We start from the raw sequence: 20227 nt of genomic DNA, 5'->3' as shown, positions 1-20227 counted from the left end.
TCTGAACCCCAGGGTCTCATAAAATCCAAGCTGAAGCGGGACCTAGCTCATGGCTTGTCATGAGAATTAATTGAGATAAGATAACTGTTAATAGTGTTGCTACATGAAACAAGTCTAAATGTAAAATGATTTACATTCAGATTTTAGACGAATGGCAATAACGTTTAGTGTCCAACACCCCAAGCATCACAAAGGGCGTGCTTACGTGTGGAATAATAAAACCCCGAGGGAGGGTGGAACGTGGAAGTAGGTGCAGAACCTCAAAACGAAGCCACACTAGTCCTAGCTTCTCCTCAAAACAGACACTTGCAACAGAGACTGCCAGGCATTTCAGTAGCAGCCCAGCTTCCACAAGCCACACAAGATGTCCTTCTCTGCTCCGTCACGTCATGTCTCCAGTAGACAGTCCCCTGAGAAATGTCACGGATGCTGCAAGGGAGGAGTCCCCACAAGAAATAAACAGCAACGCTCTGTACCTTAGAGAGAGAGAGACCAGTGAGGCTTACAAGGCTTCCTCCATTTCCCCGGTGTCACTGGGCTAGAGAGTCCAGCAAAGCGTGGTACTGAAAAAAAAAAAAAAAGATCCAGTTTTGGCTAGAGACAAAAATGCTACAGCTGAGAGACTTCCAGAACAACATGTACTTGGATTCATATTAAAGAACAATCCTTTGAGTTCTCGAGCCAAATGACCCAGCAGGGTTGGTAGTGTGAGGCGCATTTCACAGTTGTATAAATATTTAAATCTATTTTCCAGCCTATAAAGCAAGTAAACTGGGCTAGTTTTGAAAAGCTGCACGGCAGAATTCACCTGACTTACTGGGGGTACCTACCCTGTTCCAACAGTCTTGGCTTCTAGGAAGGGGTTTCTAAGAAGCAGGATGAGAATGATCAGCTGGAAAGCAAAGCTGCTTTACGTTTCAAGGAGTTTGTTTCGGAAGGCAGGATCAGGGCACTGTATCCGGCTTCAGGTGGTCTGTTCTTCAAGGCCTGTCTGGCTTTGGGCAACTCTGACTCACTTGTCACCCAAGGCTAGATCCGATGAACACAATTGCTTTTCCTCACAAGCCCTTTGTGAACTTGGTGCAGACTGGGCATGGGACTCCCTTACATACATACACGTGCTTCAAAGAAAGCTAGCGGTCTATTGATCTCTGTTCTGGGTTGATAGTCTTAAACTATTAGAATGCCACCAAAGCCACCCTTCCACAGCAGGACGAGCAGATACTGTGGAGGCTTCTTCATCTGTTCTTTCAGGCACTTTTTTTTTTTCCTTTAAATCACCCATCCTTCTTGTCCTTTCCAAAATTGTAACTTTTCCTTTTATTTGCATTTGACCCGTTGCCCTGGACTATTCTCTTTTGCTGTTATCTTTTTGTTTCCTGTTAATTGGCGTCTGAGACAATGGCAGTGCTGTTTCTGTACTTACTAGCTGAGAGCTTGAGAAGAATGTAAGTAGTTGGATCTTCTGAGACACCACAGAGGTTGTATAAAAAGGGCATCAAGCTGGCATCAAGGCTTGGTTGCACAGACCCTCAGCCAAGAGTTCGGCATTTTGAGCTTTTTCTAGGTATTTCACTACTCACCAGATATCCACAGACAAAGTATTTAACCTCTCTGACACCCACATTGCTCATTGGTTGTGAATGAGTCCTTTGACTTCTCATTTTAGCAAAGTCTTGTCTGGTTCTTCTACTCCATTATGTGCATATGGATATAACCTTTGGTTATACTTTTCATTTTTCTCTGTTGTTGAACAAAATATTTCTGTTCTTTTTCTCAGACTGCAGAATGAAAAATGGATGAATGTTAAAGTTGGAGACATCATTAAATTAGAAAATAACCAGTTTGTTGCTGTGAGTATTCACTATTGTATGACTCCATCTCAGATTAGAATAATCCACACTGAAGTATTTGCATTTGCAAATTTAGTAAATCTGGGATAATCTGGAGTCACCAAGGAAGGATTACCATTATACATTAAAACAAGTTTCAATTATAAATACTTTAAAAGACATGACTTTCAGTGACTTGGTGACTTGGATAATGCTGAGATTAACACCAATTTTCTCCCTGTTTGTTCCCTTAAGGAAACTTACACAAATGTAGAACAATTTAAATCAATATGTAAATAAGAGTTTTAAAAAATGCTCCTGAGTACCCTAAATAGTTTATCTTCATACATTTTGAATGCTATTTCTTAATATTGCAATTAGTGTTCTTAAATGGCAACACATTTGAAGGAAACACACTAAAGATAAAATTCATGTTATGATTCTAAATTGATAAAAGGTAAACTAGTGAGGATTTTGCAATCAGATGCATCATAATTTATATTTGCAAGCAACCAATGTTGCAATTTCTTAAGTAAAAGCCAGTTCAGTCACTAAAATGTAGACAAATAACTGCAGTTAAAGTCAAATTTAAGATGATAAAAATGGTGCAGATCAGAAACTGAAAATTCAAATTATTATATTGATTGTACCAAATGTATATAAGATCACATAAAAATTTTTATATTGTATGCAGTTTTCTGAATCTAGCTGTGTTCTTTATTAAAGTTTTGATATTTTATGAAGGAAGAATATGGCTCTATAATCTCTTAAAAAAAAAAGCCACTTAGTGGAGCGTGCTGGACACTCCCTCTCAGAATCTGCCTTGTACCACTGTACCATCTGTGCCCAGAGAGTGCGGAGGAGCATGCGTAAAGAGGCTTCTGGGTGGACCAGCCATTTGCCCACGAGTTCATACTTCAAGTGGCTTATTCTCTGGTTTTGGAAAATAGCTGGGAACCCACACAAAAATAAGCAAGATGTTGTCAGGACAGCCAAAACAGAGGTCTCAAAGTCTGTGCCCTGTGTCTTGGACCCCTCAAACATGGGTAGTCTGCCAGGTTCTCATTCATAATTGATTTACTTTTATTTCATGTGACTTAGACACCTTTGGCTTATTTTCCACCCAGTAAAGATGGGGGACATAAAACTAGGAGGTGACACCTGTTAGCAGAACACCGTCTGTGGGTGGGGTTGAGGTAGATGATTAAAGGAACTGGCTGGGAGCCAAGTCTCTGTGTACTGCTGCAATGCCTCCCATGAAATGAATCCCAGGGGGGCAAGCATAAGAATGTGTTTTGAATTTTAATTGCTCTGTATTCAAATGCCTATGTATGACCTGTAGTTCCCACATTGGACACAGCAGATGTTAGGGAGAGATGATGCTTATGATCCTCTCATTTTCACAAGGGAGGGATGGCACCAAACCCATACTCTTAATAGCTTGCATCCCCTCACCCTTGCCCCTGGCAAAGTATGAGCAAGACTCTTTGGCCCACAGTCCCAAAGTCCAGGCTCTAACTGTGTTAACACTTTTAAAACTCTCCATTCTTCTCTGTTTGACTCTTTGATTAAAAGAGAAGAAGAGGATCTCCCAAGTCCTCCAAACACCACAGCACCTATTAACCAAGTCATTTCACTCAAGGTTTGACCATGTGTAGTTATTGCACACCTATGAATAGTTTCAGAAGTGAGCAAAGCTTTTACAGATGATGTACTTTAATCACCAGGGACATCTAGTGTTCCCCCCAGCTGCCTGGAGGCAGGGCCTGCCAGGGGGGTTTATGTCTGGGGAGTGATATTCACAGATACCTAGGAAGATCTACTTAGGGCTTTTTATTCTGCAGTATACCTTAGGAAGTCTGCGCATGAAGATAATGACCACAATGGCTAAGACTATGTCACATAGTCTTATATGACTCAATTAGCTTACTGCTCATCTTGACCCAGGGAGGGCAGTTTATGTACTGTTTCATTATTAACACTTTGTAGAAGGTAAGACAAAGGCATGGGATCCACAAATAATTTTCTAATGGAGAGCCAAGAGTTAAATCTGGTACTCTAACTCTGACCCCCCAACTCCTCAAGTACTACAATCTATTTTTTTTTCTCAGAACAATTGCTTTGAGTCTGGGTTTTCAGAATTGGGGGCTCCAGACTTGGCTGCTGGAAATCATATGATCTGCCATGTACTCAGATTTAGTACACATCTATCTGTTCCAAGTTAAAACTTTCAACCTGATTTATATCTCTTTATCAATAAATTCTGGACAAGAAAAGGAGTTCACCTGAAATTGCCAATTTGTAGACATACTAAGAATTAGGTACCTTTGTTTCCCCAATCTCCTCTTTTCTAGTTTGGTTTCTCTAGCTCTGACAAAGATCATGTCCAAAAGCAGCTAGTGGAGGGGAGTGTTTGCTTAATTTTACAGCTCATGAAGGGGTCAAGGCAGGAACTCAAGCTGAGCAGAGACCTGGAGGCAGGAGCTGAAGTAGAGGCCGTGGAGGAATGGTACTTGCTGACTTGCTCTTCACGGCTTGTTCAGTCTGCTTTCTTATACAACCCAGGACCTCATGCTCAAGGACAGCACCTCGCACAGTGGACTGGGCCTTCCCACATCAATCACTAAATCACGAAAATGCCCCACACACTTGCCTAGAGGCCATTTGATGGAGGCATTTTCTCAATTAGGGTCTGTCTTCCTAGACAACAAGAATCACACACCTCTTTGTTCCATACTTTCTCCTTCCCTTCCATCTTTCTCTTTTCCCTCCTCCCCTCTCTTTTTTGTTAATGCAAGAGCCCCGAATCTGGGACTGAATTCTAGACTTCCACATTTTGTTTGGGGATTGGGAAAAATGCATCATGTAATTCATATGTCACAGTGAGGTCAACTTGCGTTAGGAGAACCACATAAGTTGCTGGACACACATTAGCGAGTTCTTGATGGCACTAAACTTTGAACCTGGAGCTGGGCGTCCCATTCACGCTGGGCCCACATTCAGCACTAGTGCTCTCCGTCTGCTGGCTTTCCTGGTGGTGGGGACAAACCAGGTACCGAGCCTGACCATGCTGAACACTGAGAGTTTGGCTGTGTAGAGAGGTCTTCCCTAGAGAGGGGTGCTTTCTGCGTCTGCAGTAGTTAAATTCTCTGTTGTGAGATTTAAGTTGAGAATCTCTAAGAAAATAGTAAATATTTTTTAAAAAACACCCCAGATTCTTGTCAAAGTATAAAAGGCCAAAACACAATTTTCTCCTCAAAATGAAAATAGAAGTAAGTGGTCAATTCTCCATTTCTAAGTCACCAGTTCAGAGGGAAAAAAATAATTCCTTCTGCCCAGAGAAAGAGCTTGTATGTGAAGAAGTGCCCCCCCACACCGTTATTCTTCTAGCTTTCTTTTTTGTTATTAACCATCGTCTATAAAGAATTTGTTTGTATGTGTGGATGCTGTAACAGGCTCTCTTTTGGGCCACTAACCAGCTCCCAAATCATGACACACAGACTTATTATTAGTTACAAGTGCTCGCCTTATCTTATGCTCTTTTCTTGCTGGCTCTTATAACTTATATTAACCTGTTTCTCTTCATCTACTTTTTTGCCTTGGGGCTTTTTACCTTTCTTTCATTATGTATGTCTTACTCTGTGTCTGTCTGTCTGTCCGTCTGTCTGTCCCCAGATGTCTCCTCTTTCTCACTCATTCTCCCTTCTCTTTTCTCTTCCTACTTGTTCTCTTTGCCCACCAGCCCCGCCTATCCCTCTATTGTCTAGCTATTGGCCATTCAGCTTTTTATTAGACCAGTCAAATGCCTTAGGCAAGGTAAACCAGTAACGTGTCTCTATAGAATTAAACAAATGCAGCATAAACAAAAGCAACACACCTTTACATAATTAAAAAAAGCATAAATAAATGTAACACATCTTTGCTTAGCTAAACAGATATTCCACAATAGGCTGTGTATGTATACACACATGTGGCTGTGTGACCTGTGTTTTGACCAGAGGAGATACCGAATGCCTGCTTGTGTTTTCTGTTTTATTCCTTTGAGACACGGTCTTTCACTGGACCCAGAGCTTGCCATCTTTCAGCTGGGCTGGGGTGGGCAAGTCTCACTGATCCATAGCTCTGGGGTTACAGGGGGAGGTGGCCATACCTGGATTCATGAAAGTTAGAGATCTGAACTCAGGTTGTCAGGCTTGCAAATCAAGTGTGTGTAGGCACTGGGCCATCTCTTCAGACCCCTTCCTTATTTCCAGTTAGTTTTTTTTTTTTTAATTGAAAAATGTGACTGCTAAAGCAAAGCAAAACAAAATGATATATCCAGTACATAATTTTCAATGTGTACTAACTGGATCTGAAATTTCAAGTTTGAATTAAAATGTTACCAATAGTCACACACAGCATCACTTCCTGCTTTAATTGAGTTTTTACTCATGATGTAGTAATTTTAAAAATTTGTTTTTTTGTAGTGAAAGTAGAGATAAAATGGATGATGGTAAAGATAATGTGTGCATTGGTAAAGATGAAGAACTCAGTTTAGAAAATCCTGGAAGCTCCCAAAATTAGTGCATGCTGGCATTGGTTCAGTGAATACATCTTTTTCTCTGCTATGGAACTAGTATCTCAACACTTGATCAGCAGGATGTTCTGAATGCCAACAAGCAAAGCAGACACCCCAAGCGAAGTGAGACATTTCTGTTTCTCGTAGATGTCATCCCAGTGCCACCAGAGCTGAGTATTTCTCTTGTGATCAGGGGATCTGAACTCTGTTTCTAGTTCCCTAACTTGAGCCTGGAGCATTTTCAAGGATGGTGCCAAGACTCTAGCCTCTGGCTCTTCAGTCGGTATTGGTTCTGATGGCCACTGACTGCACATGAGTTAGTTAATTTAGTTCACTGCTGGATATAGGGGATGCCCTTCCTCCTTCACTGCTGGGAGAGATATGACTTACACAGGCTCCTTGTCCAGACATCAAGAGCAGAATTATCCCGTCACAGAGTTTTAGAGGGAATGAAGTGATTCAGTCATGAGAGTGTTTCACGGGTTCTTAAAGAAGTTCATGGCTGTAGGTTGATATTCCTTGATATTTTCTTCTTTTATTCTCTAACTCAACAAACTTTTAACTCAAACAACCAACTCAACAAACCCTGGAGACAATGTCTTTGGCTCTGAGGGCTCAAAGATAACCAGCAGGTTATCCTGAAGTTTCCTTTGGTGGGATTACTGCCTTTTGGCTTCTGCTAGGTATCTGCTTGGGTTTTTCTCTTGCCCAGGGAAGCTGGGGCAAGGTGTTTGTGTTGGAAAATGCTGCTTCATTAGTGGGAGTTATTGCTGAGTTCGTGCATCAATAACTGGCGAAAGAAAAGACTAGGGCTTAATGGACAAGTGGCCTTGTCCACCTAGGCTTTTGGACAGTTACACCCCCCCTTCCCGCTCTGTTTCTGCTGTGCCCTTACCACATGTTGCGCACGCTAGCAGTCTACCACCTCCGACAGAAGGATGGCCAGGGATTAGCAAGGCCATTGCTACAATTCTCTTGCTCTTTCCTTTTCAAGATTATTGCTGAGTGCCCTAGAAAGACTGACTGGGTGGCTATGACTTCCGCAGTGTCCTCTGCTGGACACTGTTAACCCTGTCCCTCCACCACCCTCCTTAAGGATAACGGAAGAAACCTCTAAGGGAGTTGTTAGCAGTAGGGAAGAGGAGAGGGAGGGAGCAAGGAGAGGAAGAGCAGAGATAGCACAGGCACAGGGTGACAATAGAGGACACAGGAAGAGGCAGGAGGCTTGGTGTCCAGGGAACAGGCAGGCAGGAGGGCTTAAGATCAGGTCGGTGTGTTTCCGTCTCTGGGAAGTAGGGTGATGCTGGTTGAGGAACTTGGCCACTAGGTGGCGGTGGTACCTTGGTCGCGTGCTCTGAGAGCTGCCCCTTGTTTACCACAGAAGTGTTAACACAGCTGAATTCAATATTGAACAGACACATTGCGTCATTATCTACACAGGGTTTTGAAGCAAAGCGACGCCAGGTACCAAAGGCATCTTTGGCTATGCACTGAAAAGATGTCTAGTTGTACATGATCACAATTAGGGAATTCTAGATTTTGTTTAAAGTTATTTTTTATCCTGAAGATAGAGAGTCATAGCCTCAAAGAGTATTTTCTTTTTTGCTGTCATGCCTCAGCTAGAACATACTGAAACTTCACCATGTGACTCAGGATCAAGATGAATCTGCCCCTCAGCCCAAAAAAGCCCAGATGTTTCCTTTTTTGGGGGTCAGGATTAGGTAAGCTTTGGTTCAAGATTGTCATACAATTGGACACACTCTCTGTGTGCGTTTTCATAGAACACCCTGAGGGGCTCATAAAGCAATTTCTGCCTTGACTGGCTTCTGGGGCGATTCCTTCAGAGCTGGGGAAGAGCTACCACGATTCAAACACATTTTTTCCTCTGAGAGCTGTCACAGAGTCTTAATTCAGACAAAACTACACTCGTCATTTCCCCTGCCCTATTTCTAGTTGATGGTTTAAATAATTGAGACAATTAAATGAGTAGATTGATCTTGAACTTAACACCTAGACTTGAAAATAAAGCAATTAGAATGTTTTTCAAAAATAAAAGAAGATTTCTAGAGACTTGGACTACTAATCATTCAGACATGGGTAGAAAATCGTTAGGCTAAAGTTTCATACTAAGTTGTTGAAACTTAGGTCAGTCAGTTCTTTTAAGATGAATCTTTCAGAATTATATTTATTTTAAAACAAAAATTTAAATTCGAGGAGAAAACAACTTCCCAGCCTGCCAGAATTCTAATACTGAACTGTGATGTCTTTTCTAAAGCACAGTGGAGTGTGGAGTACAGAAATCCTGTCCGCCATTTTCTCGCCCACCCTCTGTGCTCTGGGCTTGGGTCCACTTTCCCCTCTTTCCAGTGTCCACTGCTTCCCATCATTTCCTGATCTCTCCCGTTACTTCCATGCTGCTCTCGTCTGCCTTCACTTCTTCTTTTCTCTGGTTTTCCTTCTGTTTTCTCTCTCCCCCTCACCTCTGCTGCTCCTTCCTTGCTTTGAACTGCGCACATACCAGCACATTGAGGAGTGTTAACTAGCTTATTTATCGGAAAGAGATTTCTGCTTTTCATTAGAAATTATTAAATCCAGAAAAATAGAATTTATATATGGCTTTCAAAAACAGCAATGTAAACCACTAGTAATTTCCATGTTGCCTGGAACCCAGCTCCTACCATGATGATCCAGGGGCGGGATAGCAGGGGCAAAGGAGGGGGAGGGCCTGCCTCCCTCCTCACAGTTGCCAAGGCGCTCTGTGGCTGCCAAGGGGTGACGCAGGAGAGAGGTTTCAACAGCCCTGGTTCTTAAGTGTCTTTCTGTCATGGTTTCTCAACCAGGCCGACCTGCTGCTTCTGTCAAGTAGTGAGCCGCACGGTCTCTGCTATGTTGAAACAGCTGAGCTCGATGGGTAAGTACTTAATCCGAGAAGCTGGTAGGCTACTGTGTAACCTGAATGTCTTCTTCAGCTGTCAGACAAATCTTATTCTTTATTTCCTTGTGAAACATAGAAATCTAAATTGTCAAGTCCATTGTCATCTATGTGGCAGTCATTTTGAAACAGTTTTTCTCTTGAATTTGTGTGGAAAACATTGACTTTTTAGCATAGGTAATTTCAAAAATACTATGCTAAATATGTGAACATGAGTAATTTTACACTAGGATTATTCAGCGAGGTTCCTTTTGGGGTTTTTGTTTGTTTGAATTTCATTTTCTAAGGAAAATGAGAGGGTGGGAATCAAGGTTCTCAAGAAGAAAGATTGAGATGGCTTTAAGAGGTGAATGAAGACACAGAGAGACAAGAGAGATGGATATGATGCAGTTTTGATGCTGGCTTTGGAGTCCAGCTACAGACCACTTAGTTCTATGGCAGAGGATTCCATTGTCTGGATGACACCACTGACCACTCGCTTTGCATAGGTACTATTTCTCTGTATGTGCGTGACTCAGGTGATCTGTAATCCTGATGGTGGTATTGTATGAGACCTACTGCAGAACATGAAGCCTAGGCTCAGACAGCCAGGTAGCTTGCTGGAGCTGACAAAGAGTAAAGGTAGGAATCAACCAGACAGCATGAGGCACACCGTTTCAGCCAGAGCCTTTCAAGTCATTGCCTTGATGAGAGACTGGAGCAGTTCAGCCTGTGTAACCTAGCGGTCAGGTTCAGGCTCAGCTAAAGCGGTCAGAATGGGTAACATTGATGCACCAAAAAGAGAATGGGTCTCAAATCAATTGTCCATTCCATCTCAAGAACCTAGAAAATAGCAAAATAAACTCCAAATTCAGAGCAAAACGCAAAACTCGATACAAAACAGGACAAAATGAAAACAATGGGACACGGTTGGTTCTCTGAAAACATCAGTTCATCCAGAAACCTCAAGCAAGGCTGACAAAGAGCAAAGAGAGAAGAGGCAGCTTCAGAATGCCATTAGCAAACGGGGAATTGACAAACATCCTGAAGATGGCAGCTGCATCATGAAGCCACACTACAAACAGCTGTACACACATACATTTGACAACTTAGATGAAGTAGACCCGTCCTCCAAAAGCACACAGACCATGCACTCACTATGAAGCATAAAACTCAAAGAGCCTTATAGCTAATAAGGAAATTGAATTCAAATGTAAGGAATAAAACTATAAGAAATTTAGGCAAAAACATAGGAGAAAGACTTTGAGATTCGGGCTAGTCAAAGGATTCTTAGATTGGACATAAGAGTTTCTATAAGAATGGCGACTTAGCTCAGTGGTAGAACATTCCCTTAGCAACCCTAGCAAGCTCAAGGCCCTGGGCTGGTTTCTCCAGGGAGGAAGTGGGTGGAGACAGAGAGCAACACACACACACACACACACACACACACACACACACACACACACACACACAGAGAGAGAGAGAGAGAGAGAGAGAGAGAGAGAGAGAGAGAGAGAGAGAGAGAGAGAGAGAGAGAGAGAACTTCACCTGAATTACCTTTACTACATACAAATGCTTAAAGACTTAAAAAAAAAAAAAACCAACCCTATTTGGACAAAGGAGACACAGGGGGCGAACAAGAACACAAAAAGGTACTCAGCATCATCAGTGACATGAACATTAATGCCACAATGCTCTGTTACACAGGTCCGTAAGAATGACTGTCACCAGCACAGTGACAGCTCCAAAGCTGGCAAGGATTTGGAGAGGCAGAATCTCCCTCATGTTCCTGGAGGGAAAGTGCGATATTCATTTTGGGAAAACAATTTGTCAGTTTCTTAAAAACTAAACATGAAATTACCACATAGCTCAGCAATTTCAAACTGGACTTTGATTCAGAGGAATGAAAACTTACGTTTACATAAGCTCTATAGTGATTGCCTAGGGCACACGCATTTCTTACATCAGGAAAGAAATAACTTGGATATCTTCCAAATGGATGGTTGAGCAACCTGGGGCATCGTGGAATACTGTTCAGCAACAAAAAGGAACAACTTATAAATAGATACAAGGACTGGGCTGATTCTTCAGAGAACTGCTAAGCAAAGCCAGCTTGTCCTAAAGGTCTCATGGTTTCACAGAAAACACACTAGCGTTTGCTGGAGAGAAAGTGAGGCAAGAATCCCTAGGCAGAAGCTGGCGTGGCACTCCCTTTAACACAGTATGGGAGTGACAGTCACGTGGTCACCGCTGGCCATCACAGCAGAGCCTGCTGCCTAACATGTGTGGTTCTGTTCATGAGAAGAGCAGTTGTCTGTGATCTGTCCAGCATGTTGGTTGTGCCATTCAACACCAAGAGTTTCTTGGGTTGACACTCTAAAGAGGAAGTCTGCATTCTTTTCCACATTAGAATTTCAGCTACTGTAAAAGTAGCCACGGGTGTCTTGCAAACAAAACTCCACAGATAGCAGACGTCGGAGTGATACTGGACTCCTTTTGGCAACGGTGTCCTAGTTCCAGTGTGTTTTATAACTCATATAGGATGTGTGAGTAGGTTTGGATGAGACCATATTTCTTCTGTTCTGTGTTCTTTTGAACACAAATGCAAAACAGATCTCTGCGTTGCTACACAGATGTGCTGTGGGTGGAATGCCAGCTCCAGAATTTGGAGACGCCCACGTGCTTTGCTGAGATAGTATGGGGTGTGTGTGTGTGTGAGTGACACTCAGAGCCAGGTTCTGTGGGTCTCCTCATTTATGTTTTGTGTGCTGCCTCCTCTGTTGGATTGTTCTGTACAAAAATTCATGTCATGTCTTTCATTTAATAGGGAAACAAATCTAAAAGTTCGTCAAGCGCTACCTGTTACCTCAGAACTTGGAGCAGATATTAGCAGCCTTGCAAAGTTTGATGGTAAGTGCTTTAAATAGACCAAAAAAAAAAATAATCTAAAAGCCAGAAGGCAGTGTAACATCAAATTATCTGAGATTTCTTCCTTCCTTCCTTCCTTCCTTCCTCCCTCCCTCCCTCCCTCCCTCCCTCCCTCCCTCCCTCCCTCCCTCCCTCTTTCTTTCTTTCTTTCTTTCTTTCTTTCTTTCTTTCTTTCTTTCTTTCTTTCTTTCTTTCTTTCTTTCTTTCTTTCTTTCAGGCACTAATGGCTGTCACTTGTGCTCATGCTAAAGGCAAGCATGGCTTTATTAAGCCACCACCTAGCTTATCCTCATGTCTCCTTTTATGAATCTCATTCCCTGATGCCCATAGTGACCTTCTTTCAGTAGCTTTTTGCTTCCTGGAGCTTGGTGTAGACTCACTGAGGGTGAACAGGTTGGCATTTTAGTTCCAGCCCTAGGTCTGGCTTTTCATCCAATGGCTCTGCAACAAAACCAGTGCTTAGATGATGACTCATGAAGACAGGTCTTCTGCCACACATGCTTCTGTATTTTGCATAGTGGCGTACTGTTTTGAAACCAGTAGGTGTTCAATGAGAATCTCCAAGTTACAGTCAGGCATAGGTTGCCTTAAGTTTTTGACCATGGCTTCATCGTCATCTTCATCACTGTCATTGTCGTCGTCGTCGTCGTCATCATCATCATCATCATCATCATCATCTCATTCAACACAGACTCACTTCCTCAGCAGGTCTTTGCTTCTACATGTTTCTGGCTGTATCTTGTGCTAACATTATTTTCTTCTCTCTCTCTGTCTTTTTATTTAGATAACATTTTTTTCCCATTTATTTTACATACAAATCACAGTCTCCCCCTCCTCCTCCCCCCACCCCACCCCCACTTCTCATCTACTCCACTCCCCATCCACTCAGGGGCAGGCCTCCCATGGGCTTGAACAAAGCACGGCACATCAAGTTAAGGCAAGACAAAATTTCCCCCCATTGTGTCAAGGCTGGGCAAGGTAATCCAGCATGGGGAACATGTTTGCAAAAGCCAGCTAAGTGCCAGAGACAGGTCCTGATCCCACTGCCAGGAGCCTTACAAACAGACCAAGCTACACAACTGTCACACATATGCAGAGGGCCTATGTCAGTCCTATGCAGGCTTCCTAAAGTTGGTCCAGAGACCTTGAGCTCCCATGAACTCAGGTTAGCTGCTAACATTATTTTCTTAAGTCCCATGGAAGGCCTCTAGATACCACCCACCCTAGATGGCTGCATTTTATGGTCCCATGACCACAAAAGTAAAGGAAAAGAGACACTAATTGTAGAATTTTATGCATCATGCCAGGGAGTCTGGGCCTTTCCTGTCACTCCTCAATTGTCTTATGCATTACTCATTTGCAAGGTTGGTTTTGAATATCATTATTTCCATACAGGTTGGTCTGATTTATTGAAGAGTCTTACTAACTTAAGTCTATCCTTCCGAAATGTTTTCTTTGGAGTTTACTGAGAGATAATGAAGATAAAGGGTCTTGGCAATGCCCCTTGAGTTAAAGGCCAGACAAGTTTATAATGTGACTCTTCTCCAACACACATTTCAGAATATATATGGTCCGTGCTTGGCATTTGCTTGTAAATTCTGCCTGGATTATGTTAATATTTTAATCTCTCTTAAATGACTGTTGTTGTAATAAATGTTTATAGAAAAATATTCTTCCAAATTAAGATTTAATTTAGAAGGGTAGCCAGGAAACTTTGAATAGCCCAAGAAATATTTTGATTAGATTAAAACAAATGACAAATTTTGTAACCAAGTAATTTTTTTCAATGAAATGTTACTGTTATGTGAATCCAAGAAAAGTAAATTGTATTCATGATTCAAAATACTCCTTAAAATACCGTATTGACTATTTATGGAGCCCTAAAAGGGCAACCTAAATATAATTTATCATTATTCACTTCTTCCCTGGCAGCAATGTACCTTTATATGTCTGTCACCATATAATTAGGTATAAATCAAAGAGTTTTAGTTTTCTTAATGATCAGAAAGCATAAAATGGTTGTTTTAACTATTTCTTCCTTTACGTAGATTTTGGCACAGGTAGCCTAGACTACAATGCCATTATAAGCAACTCTGAAATCTCAGTGGTGTGAACACAGTAAAAACCATTTCCTGCTCATGTCAGTTCTGATGTGGGCAGGGCAGATGACCCCATTTTGTAGCCATGGAACTTGGACTGAGGGTGAGGTGAGGAAGGAGACACAGTGTCTTTTGTCTACTTTTTTTCCTCTTATATTTCATGAGCCCTGATGCTACTGTAAGGAATATTAGGAAGTGACAGATGTGGCTATTTGTTGAGTGATGCCCGACATGACCACCTTGACTGCCATGCCTGCCACGTCAAACCCTGGCATCTTAGGATCTTCACAGAGAAAATGACATCCCCCCAAATTAGAGGCCACACCTCTACAGCCCTCTGGGATTTCAATCTCTGGTGTCACAGGAACCACATGGAGCTCCTGCCTCCTCAGGTCAGAGGCCACACCTCCTCTTTCCACTGGCATCTTAATCCTGCTTTCTCAGGATCCATGTGAGTTACTGCCAACCAACTATTCAGGTCAGAGATGATATCCCTGCTGTCTCCTGTATCCTAACCCTACTATCTTCAGGCCTACCCCTCCACCCAGGCACCCCCTCTCTGCTAGCTCAAAGCAAGTGCCTGCTGACGAGGTCAGAAGTCACAGTATAACCTAGCCTGGCTAGAATCACCTTAGCTACCTCACATTCAAATCAGGACTGAGTAACCCCAATTGAATGTAAAACCTCAACTAGCTGATCTAAAACCAGCCAAGCCCCAGTAACAGCAAGCAGAGACCTAAATATCCACTCAACATAGTTGCATCAGAAACCCGCACCAAAAACTGCAGCTGATGAAAGATGTGTAAGCCAATATAAAAAACCAAGATTGGAATGGGGAGATGGCTCAGTGGGAAAAGTGCCTGGTGCACAGACATGATGGGGGGGGGGTTAGATCTCCAGAACCTACATAGCATCTGGATGGGAGTGGTGGCCCACTGCAGCCTCAGTGTGTGGGAGGCAGAGACAAGGAATTCTGGGAGCAAGCTGGCCAGCCAGTCTAACTGAAATGGTGAGCTCTGGGTTCAGCAAGGGACTCTGCCTCAACAGTATACAAGTTGGAGCAATCTCTGACCTTCACATTCATGCACACAAGCCTGCACCTGCATACATGTGAGCACACATACACTCATACACACCACACACACATGGTCCCAAATGAAAGCTGTTTAGACAAAACTCCAGAAAAATAATTGAAAAAAATATATTCTAAGAATTCACAGAGGGCATGGATAAACTCTTGTAAGAATTTAAAGAAGACTGTAATAAAGTATTGAATGAATTCCAGAAGCATACACACAAACGGATGCTGAAATTAGGAAGTCAATTCAGGATATGAGAATAAAATTCAATGAAGAGATAGACTTACTGAAAAAAAAAACAGCATAAAATGAAATTAAGCTGGAAATGAACGATTCCACAAGTGAAAGAGAGAGTGTAGTGGGAAGCCTCACTAAGGTGTCTGGAGGACAGAAGAACATCAGAAGAATTGGATTATCCAAACAAAGAAAATGAATTCTTAGTCAGGGAGCACCCAGAAGCCTCCCAAACAACACAGACTATTGCCATCACTCTTGGTTGCCAACCAGAACCAGACAGTAAAACCCTAGTGCTGAAGGTACCTCATAGATTTGTTTATAGAACATAGAAAAATGAAGTTGGAATTGAGGAGGAGCTCCCTCTGACTTGTGTTCATAGTACTAGAAAATGCTGGAAGGTGTTGGAAGGTGATGTGCAGAATGTTGGGGGAGAGAAATTATCATTGATCTTACCCAGCTGTAGATTATGTTTGAAACAACACTTACCTGCCCAGAAACACATGCCCACTGGTACTAGAGTATTCTGTGGGTTACCAATCACTTTTTGGCTGAATTTGAGATCTGCTCCATTGGAAGGAATCCATGCTTGATGCTGCAAACCTGGCTAAAAGTTAGGGAGGTCACTGGCTCTAGAGTGAATCTGCTGCTGAAGCTCTAGTGAATTGGACATGTACTTAAGCTGCCTTCTGAATATTTGCTTAAACCATAAACTAGTGCAAGACTCAGCCTCTTGTAGCAGTGGGTAACTGTCAAAGCTGGAACTCAACTGACCAAAGCGCTGAAGATAAGTGACTATTGAGTGCTCAGCCCCAAACAGGACATCTGTGCCACTACTTTCCAACCCCAGGAGCTCTGCCGAGGAGAAGGTGGAGCCTGGGAGAGTCAGAGTGGGGAGGAGTGCTGTGAAATGACCTGGCTGCTGCAAACGTGAACAGGATACCTGCACAAGACCCGTGGGCATGCAGAAAAAGCAAGGGGTCACTGGGAAGAAGGGGTCAGGAGGAGGTACTAGAGGAATAGGAGAGGCCAATGGGGTGTGAGTATAATCACGGTCTTTGCACACAAGTCTAAGATGGCTAAAAACCAAACGTTAATATAAAAGAGAAATCAATAAATTTCAGGGTTTCTTCTGGTGATTAGAAAGGCTTCCTCATATGCCATGGGAATCAAAACCCAATGTTCCATCTTTCAGTTTACATTAATGATGTTAGTATTATCTACTTTTGGAAATGTCCTGACCATATTTGGGAAGTTGAAACAGACAAGACCCATGTATGAGGCACGTTGTTGCTTATGCTGTGCTACATACAATGCACATATACACATACATACACACATACATACATACTACAACACACATACATACATATTGCTTGCAACTTCTGGGCACATCTGGATATCACACTTTTTTTTTTTTATTTCTAGTTACTCTATGGCTTTTCTTCTAATATTTTCTAAACTATGCTGGCATCAAGCCACCACTTTCTGTTCCTATACTCTAAGTGCACATTTATCTTCCAAAGTGTCAGGAAACCCAGATCCCCACTCCTGTTCTGAGGGCAGCAAGTCCAGAACTTCAGACCAACCTGCATCAAAGCTGAGATGTGTCGGGCATGCTTCTGTTATTTCCTGTCTACACTCTTACATCTATACTCAGGAACAGAGGCCTTAAACACAATATGAGTTGATGCCCATTCATTCATTTTTTTGTTTGTTTATTCATTTGGACAATGTGTATTTCATACAATGCTGAAGAGTTTGTGTGTGGAGACAGTGGTTAATATGACCAGGCCTTGCATGCACAAAGCTTAAGGCACAGAGGGCAAGGTGGGCTTACACTAGGGCTCTTCTGAAAGAAGACTTTGCCTGGGTGATTGCTAACGTTCTCAGGCCCTAAACATGATGTTGATATAGCAACAAGCACTCACCGTATACTGTATGTTATCATATAAAATGCATACAGCATTTTATGCATTTATGAGCCTGGCATATGTGTATGTGTGCAAGTGTGTGTATCTATGTGTTTGTGTGTGTATTGAATGTCTTTCTCTATTGCTTTCATTTTTTTCTTTGAGACAGAGCTTTTACTGAACCTAGAGCTTGCCAATTAGGCAGGCTGGCAGGCCAATGAACCCAGGATTTGGTCTCTCCTTCCCAGTACTGGGATTATACAGTCACATAATGCCATGCCTGTTTTGTTTTTTTTTTTCCACTTGGGTGCCAGAAATCCTAACCCAGATCCACATTCTTGTGCAGCAAATACTTTAATCCTTGAGCCATCTCCCTAGCTCCGTCCTTATAGCCTCTTCAGATTAGCTACCTTGATTATGTCTACATTTAATTATTGAGATTGTATCATTTCCAACTAAGATGACCATGGGAGAAATGATTCTATTTTCCCTAAATGATTTTCTTATCCTTTCCAGCCATTTACCACTAGAATATTTATCATATCTTCCTCTAGTAGAATTAGAAAGAAGAAAGCAGGGTCCCAAAAGAGCATCTCTTGCTTTTTATACTTTGTGGGTGGCAAATATTTTTGCTTATTTCTGATGTGCTTTAAGGTGCCTGCCTGTTTTCATCATTCTCTCTGACTTCTATTACAATTAGGCCATTCTAAGATATTTGATATTCAAATCTCAATTTTTTTTTATGATTCCTGTCAAAATATACCTACCTTTTCATTTATCATAGATTTGTAGGTGAAAGTTTCTGTCCCACCTGCCACTCTCAAATAAACACACAGAGGCTTAATATTAACTATAAGTGCTCAGCCTATAGCTTAGGCTTATTACTAACTAGCTCTTACAACTGAAATTTATCCATTTCTATTCATCTACATTCTGCTATGTTGCTTGTGGCTTTACCTGTCCTCCAGCATGTCCTGTTCCCTCTGCAGCTCTTGGCTACTTCTCTGACTCTGACCTTCTTCCCACAATTCTCCTAGTCTGGATCTCCTACCCGGTCTCTTCCTGCCCAGCTATAGGCCAGTCAGCTCTTTATTAACCAGTGAGATTAATGCATATTTGAAGTGTACGAAGATTGTTCCACAGCATTTCCTTTTTTTGTCTAATTAAAAAAGAAGGTTTTAGCCGGGCGGTGGTGGCGCACGCCTTTAATCCCAGCACTCGGGAGGCAGAGCCAGGTGGATCTTTGTGAGTTCGAGGCCAGCCTGGGCTACCAAGTGAGTTCCAGAAAAGGCGCAAAGCTACACAGAGAAACCCTGTCTCGAAAAAAAAAAAAAAAAAAAAAAGAAGGTTTTAACTTTAACATAGTAAAATTAAATACAACAAAACCAGTTATCAAGTAAGAATTACAGTTAGAATATCCAATCTATTTGTATCTGGCAATATTAGAGAATATACTTTATTATCTATCTTATCTTGGTGAGTCTAAAGTTTTATACCTTATTTACCTTTTATTATAAGTAAGGAAAACTATAATTGTCAACTCCATCAAAGACCCCAGAAGGGTGAAATGTTACCTAATGACAGGGACATCTGGCTTCCTGGACAGTCACCCCAAGTTCTTCTGTAATGTTGGGGCATCTAACTCTGCCTTACAGGCCTAGCATATCTGACAGACTTTCCTGTGAAGCAGGGAATTCTGAAGGACTGTCCTACTTTGTCTTGGAAAGTTTGACAGTCACTTTCTTTTGCATCTTGCTGGTCCAGTTTGGACAGTATACTGTCAGCAATCAGGGCAAGGGCAGTTTCTTTGCCTACATGGCTAGCTTTTGCCATGAAGAAAACAAACTGCATATGGAGTTTTTTCAATTCCCATTATCTTCTCTGAAGTAAATTGGTGCTGCCAGGAGCAGATGTGTCTCACTGTCATGAAAAGCCTTAGGTTATTAAATATATTAAATGATATATTCTGTAAGTCTTTGAAGTGATTGAAGACCATCTATCTGAATATATCTGTGTAGACCTTGAAAACATACCTAGCATGAGTATAAGTTTGACTATTATAGATGACTATTAATCAGTATTTCTTAATTATACATCACATTTTTAAATGAATTACATAAATATAATACCTTAACCAAGAGTAGAAATACACATACAGTATAACAAAATTAACTTTAAATTTGTATCAATAAACCAGAATTCATACCAGTGTAAAATATCTAAGACTAGGAGTTGCTTTTTTTAGATTAAAAGTAGACTCAATAATTTACCCTTTTATCCTATCATTTCTTTATCCCCCTTTTCTTTTTAGAATGAAATCCCCAAATCTAATATTGTTTGTTCAGCTTTTTTTTACCATTACCAGTAACAAGTTGTAACTAACCCCCTTAAATGATAATAAACATCCATAACCCATTTTTTTTGGAATGTGAGCATAGTTCTCTAGACTACTTCCTGTTGATTAGGGGTACGGGTAATCATTGGGGGACCCTGAGAAAATTCAGGACTATGGCCATTCCTGACTGGAGTATTTTGTGAGGCTGAATCATCTCAGCCAGCAGCCTTGAAGCTGTTCTGGATGCAGAATTCTGAGGAGACTGTAACATTTTGAAAATACTGGATCACATGGGCCATCTGTTTTCCTTGGTGTTTGGTCTCCTTGCTCAGAAAATA

The 20227-nt window shown here is 41.7% G+C and overlaps 1 protein-coding gene across 5 annotated transcripts in view; it reads left to right on the top strand.

The window, feature by feature from the left end:
• Atp8b4 (ATPase phospholipid transporting 8B4 (putative)) overlaps positions 1 to 20227 on the top strand; it is a 197408-nt gene that overhangs the window by 78576 nt on the left and 98605 nt on the right. For all 5 annotated transcript variants that reach the window (XM_076570564.1, XM_042276156.2, XM_076570562.1 and 2 more), the window contains exons 7-9: positions 1781 to 1853; positions 9231 to 9301; positions 12129 to 12211. In XM_076570564.1, coding sequence (XP_076426679.1) covers positions 1781 to 1853; positions 9231 to 9301; positions 12129 to 12211 — 227 coding nt within the window. The remainder of the gene's footprint in view (positions 1 to 1780; positions 1854 to 9230; positions 9302 to 12128; positions 12212 to 20227) is intronic.

Source organism: Peromyscus maniculatus, chromosome 4, assembly GCF_049852395.1.
Source record: "Peromyscus maniculatus bairdii isolate BWxNUB_F1_BW_parent chromosome 4, HU_Pman_BW_mat_3.1, whole genome shotgun sequence".
NCBI classification, from domain to species: Eukaryota; Metazoa; Chordata; class Mammalia; order Rodentia; family Cricetidae; genus Peromyscus; species Peromyscus maniculatus.
Note: the sequence above shows the minus strand (reverse complement) of the source record. Positions and strands in the feature narration are given on the sequence as shown.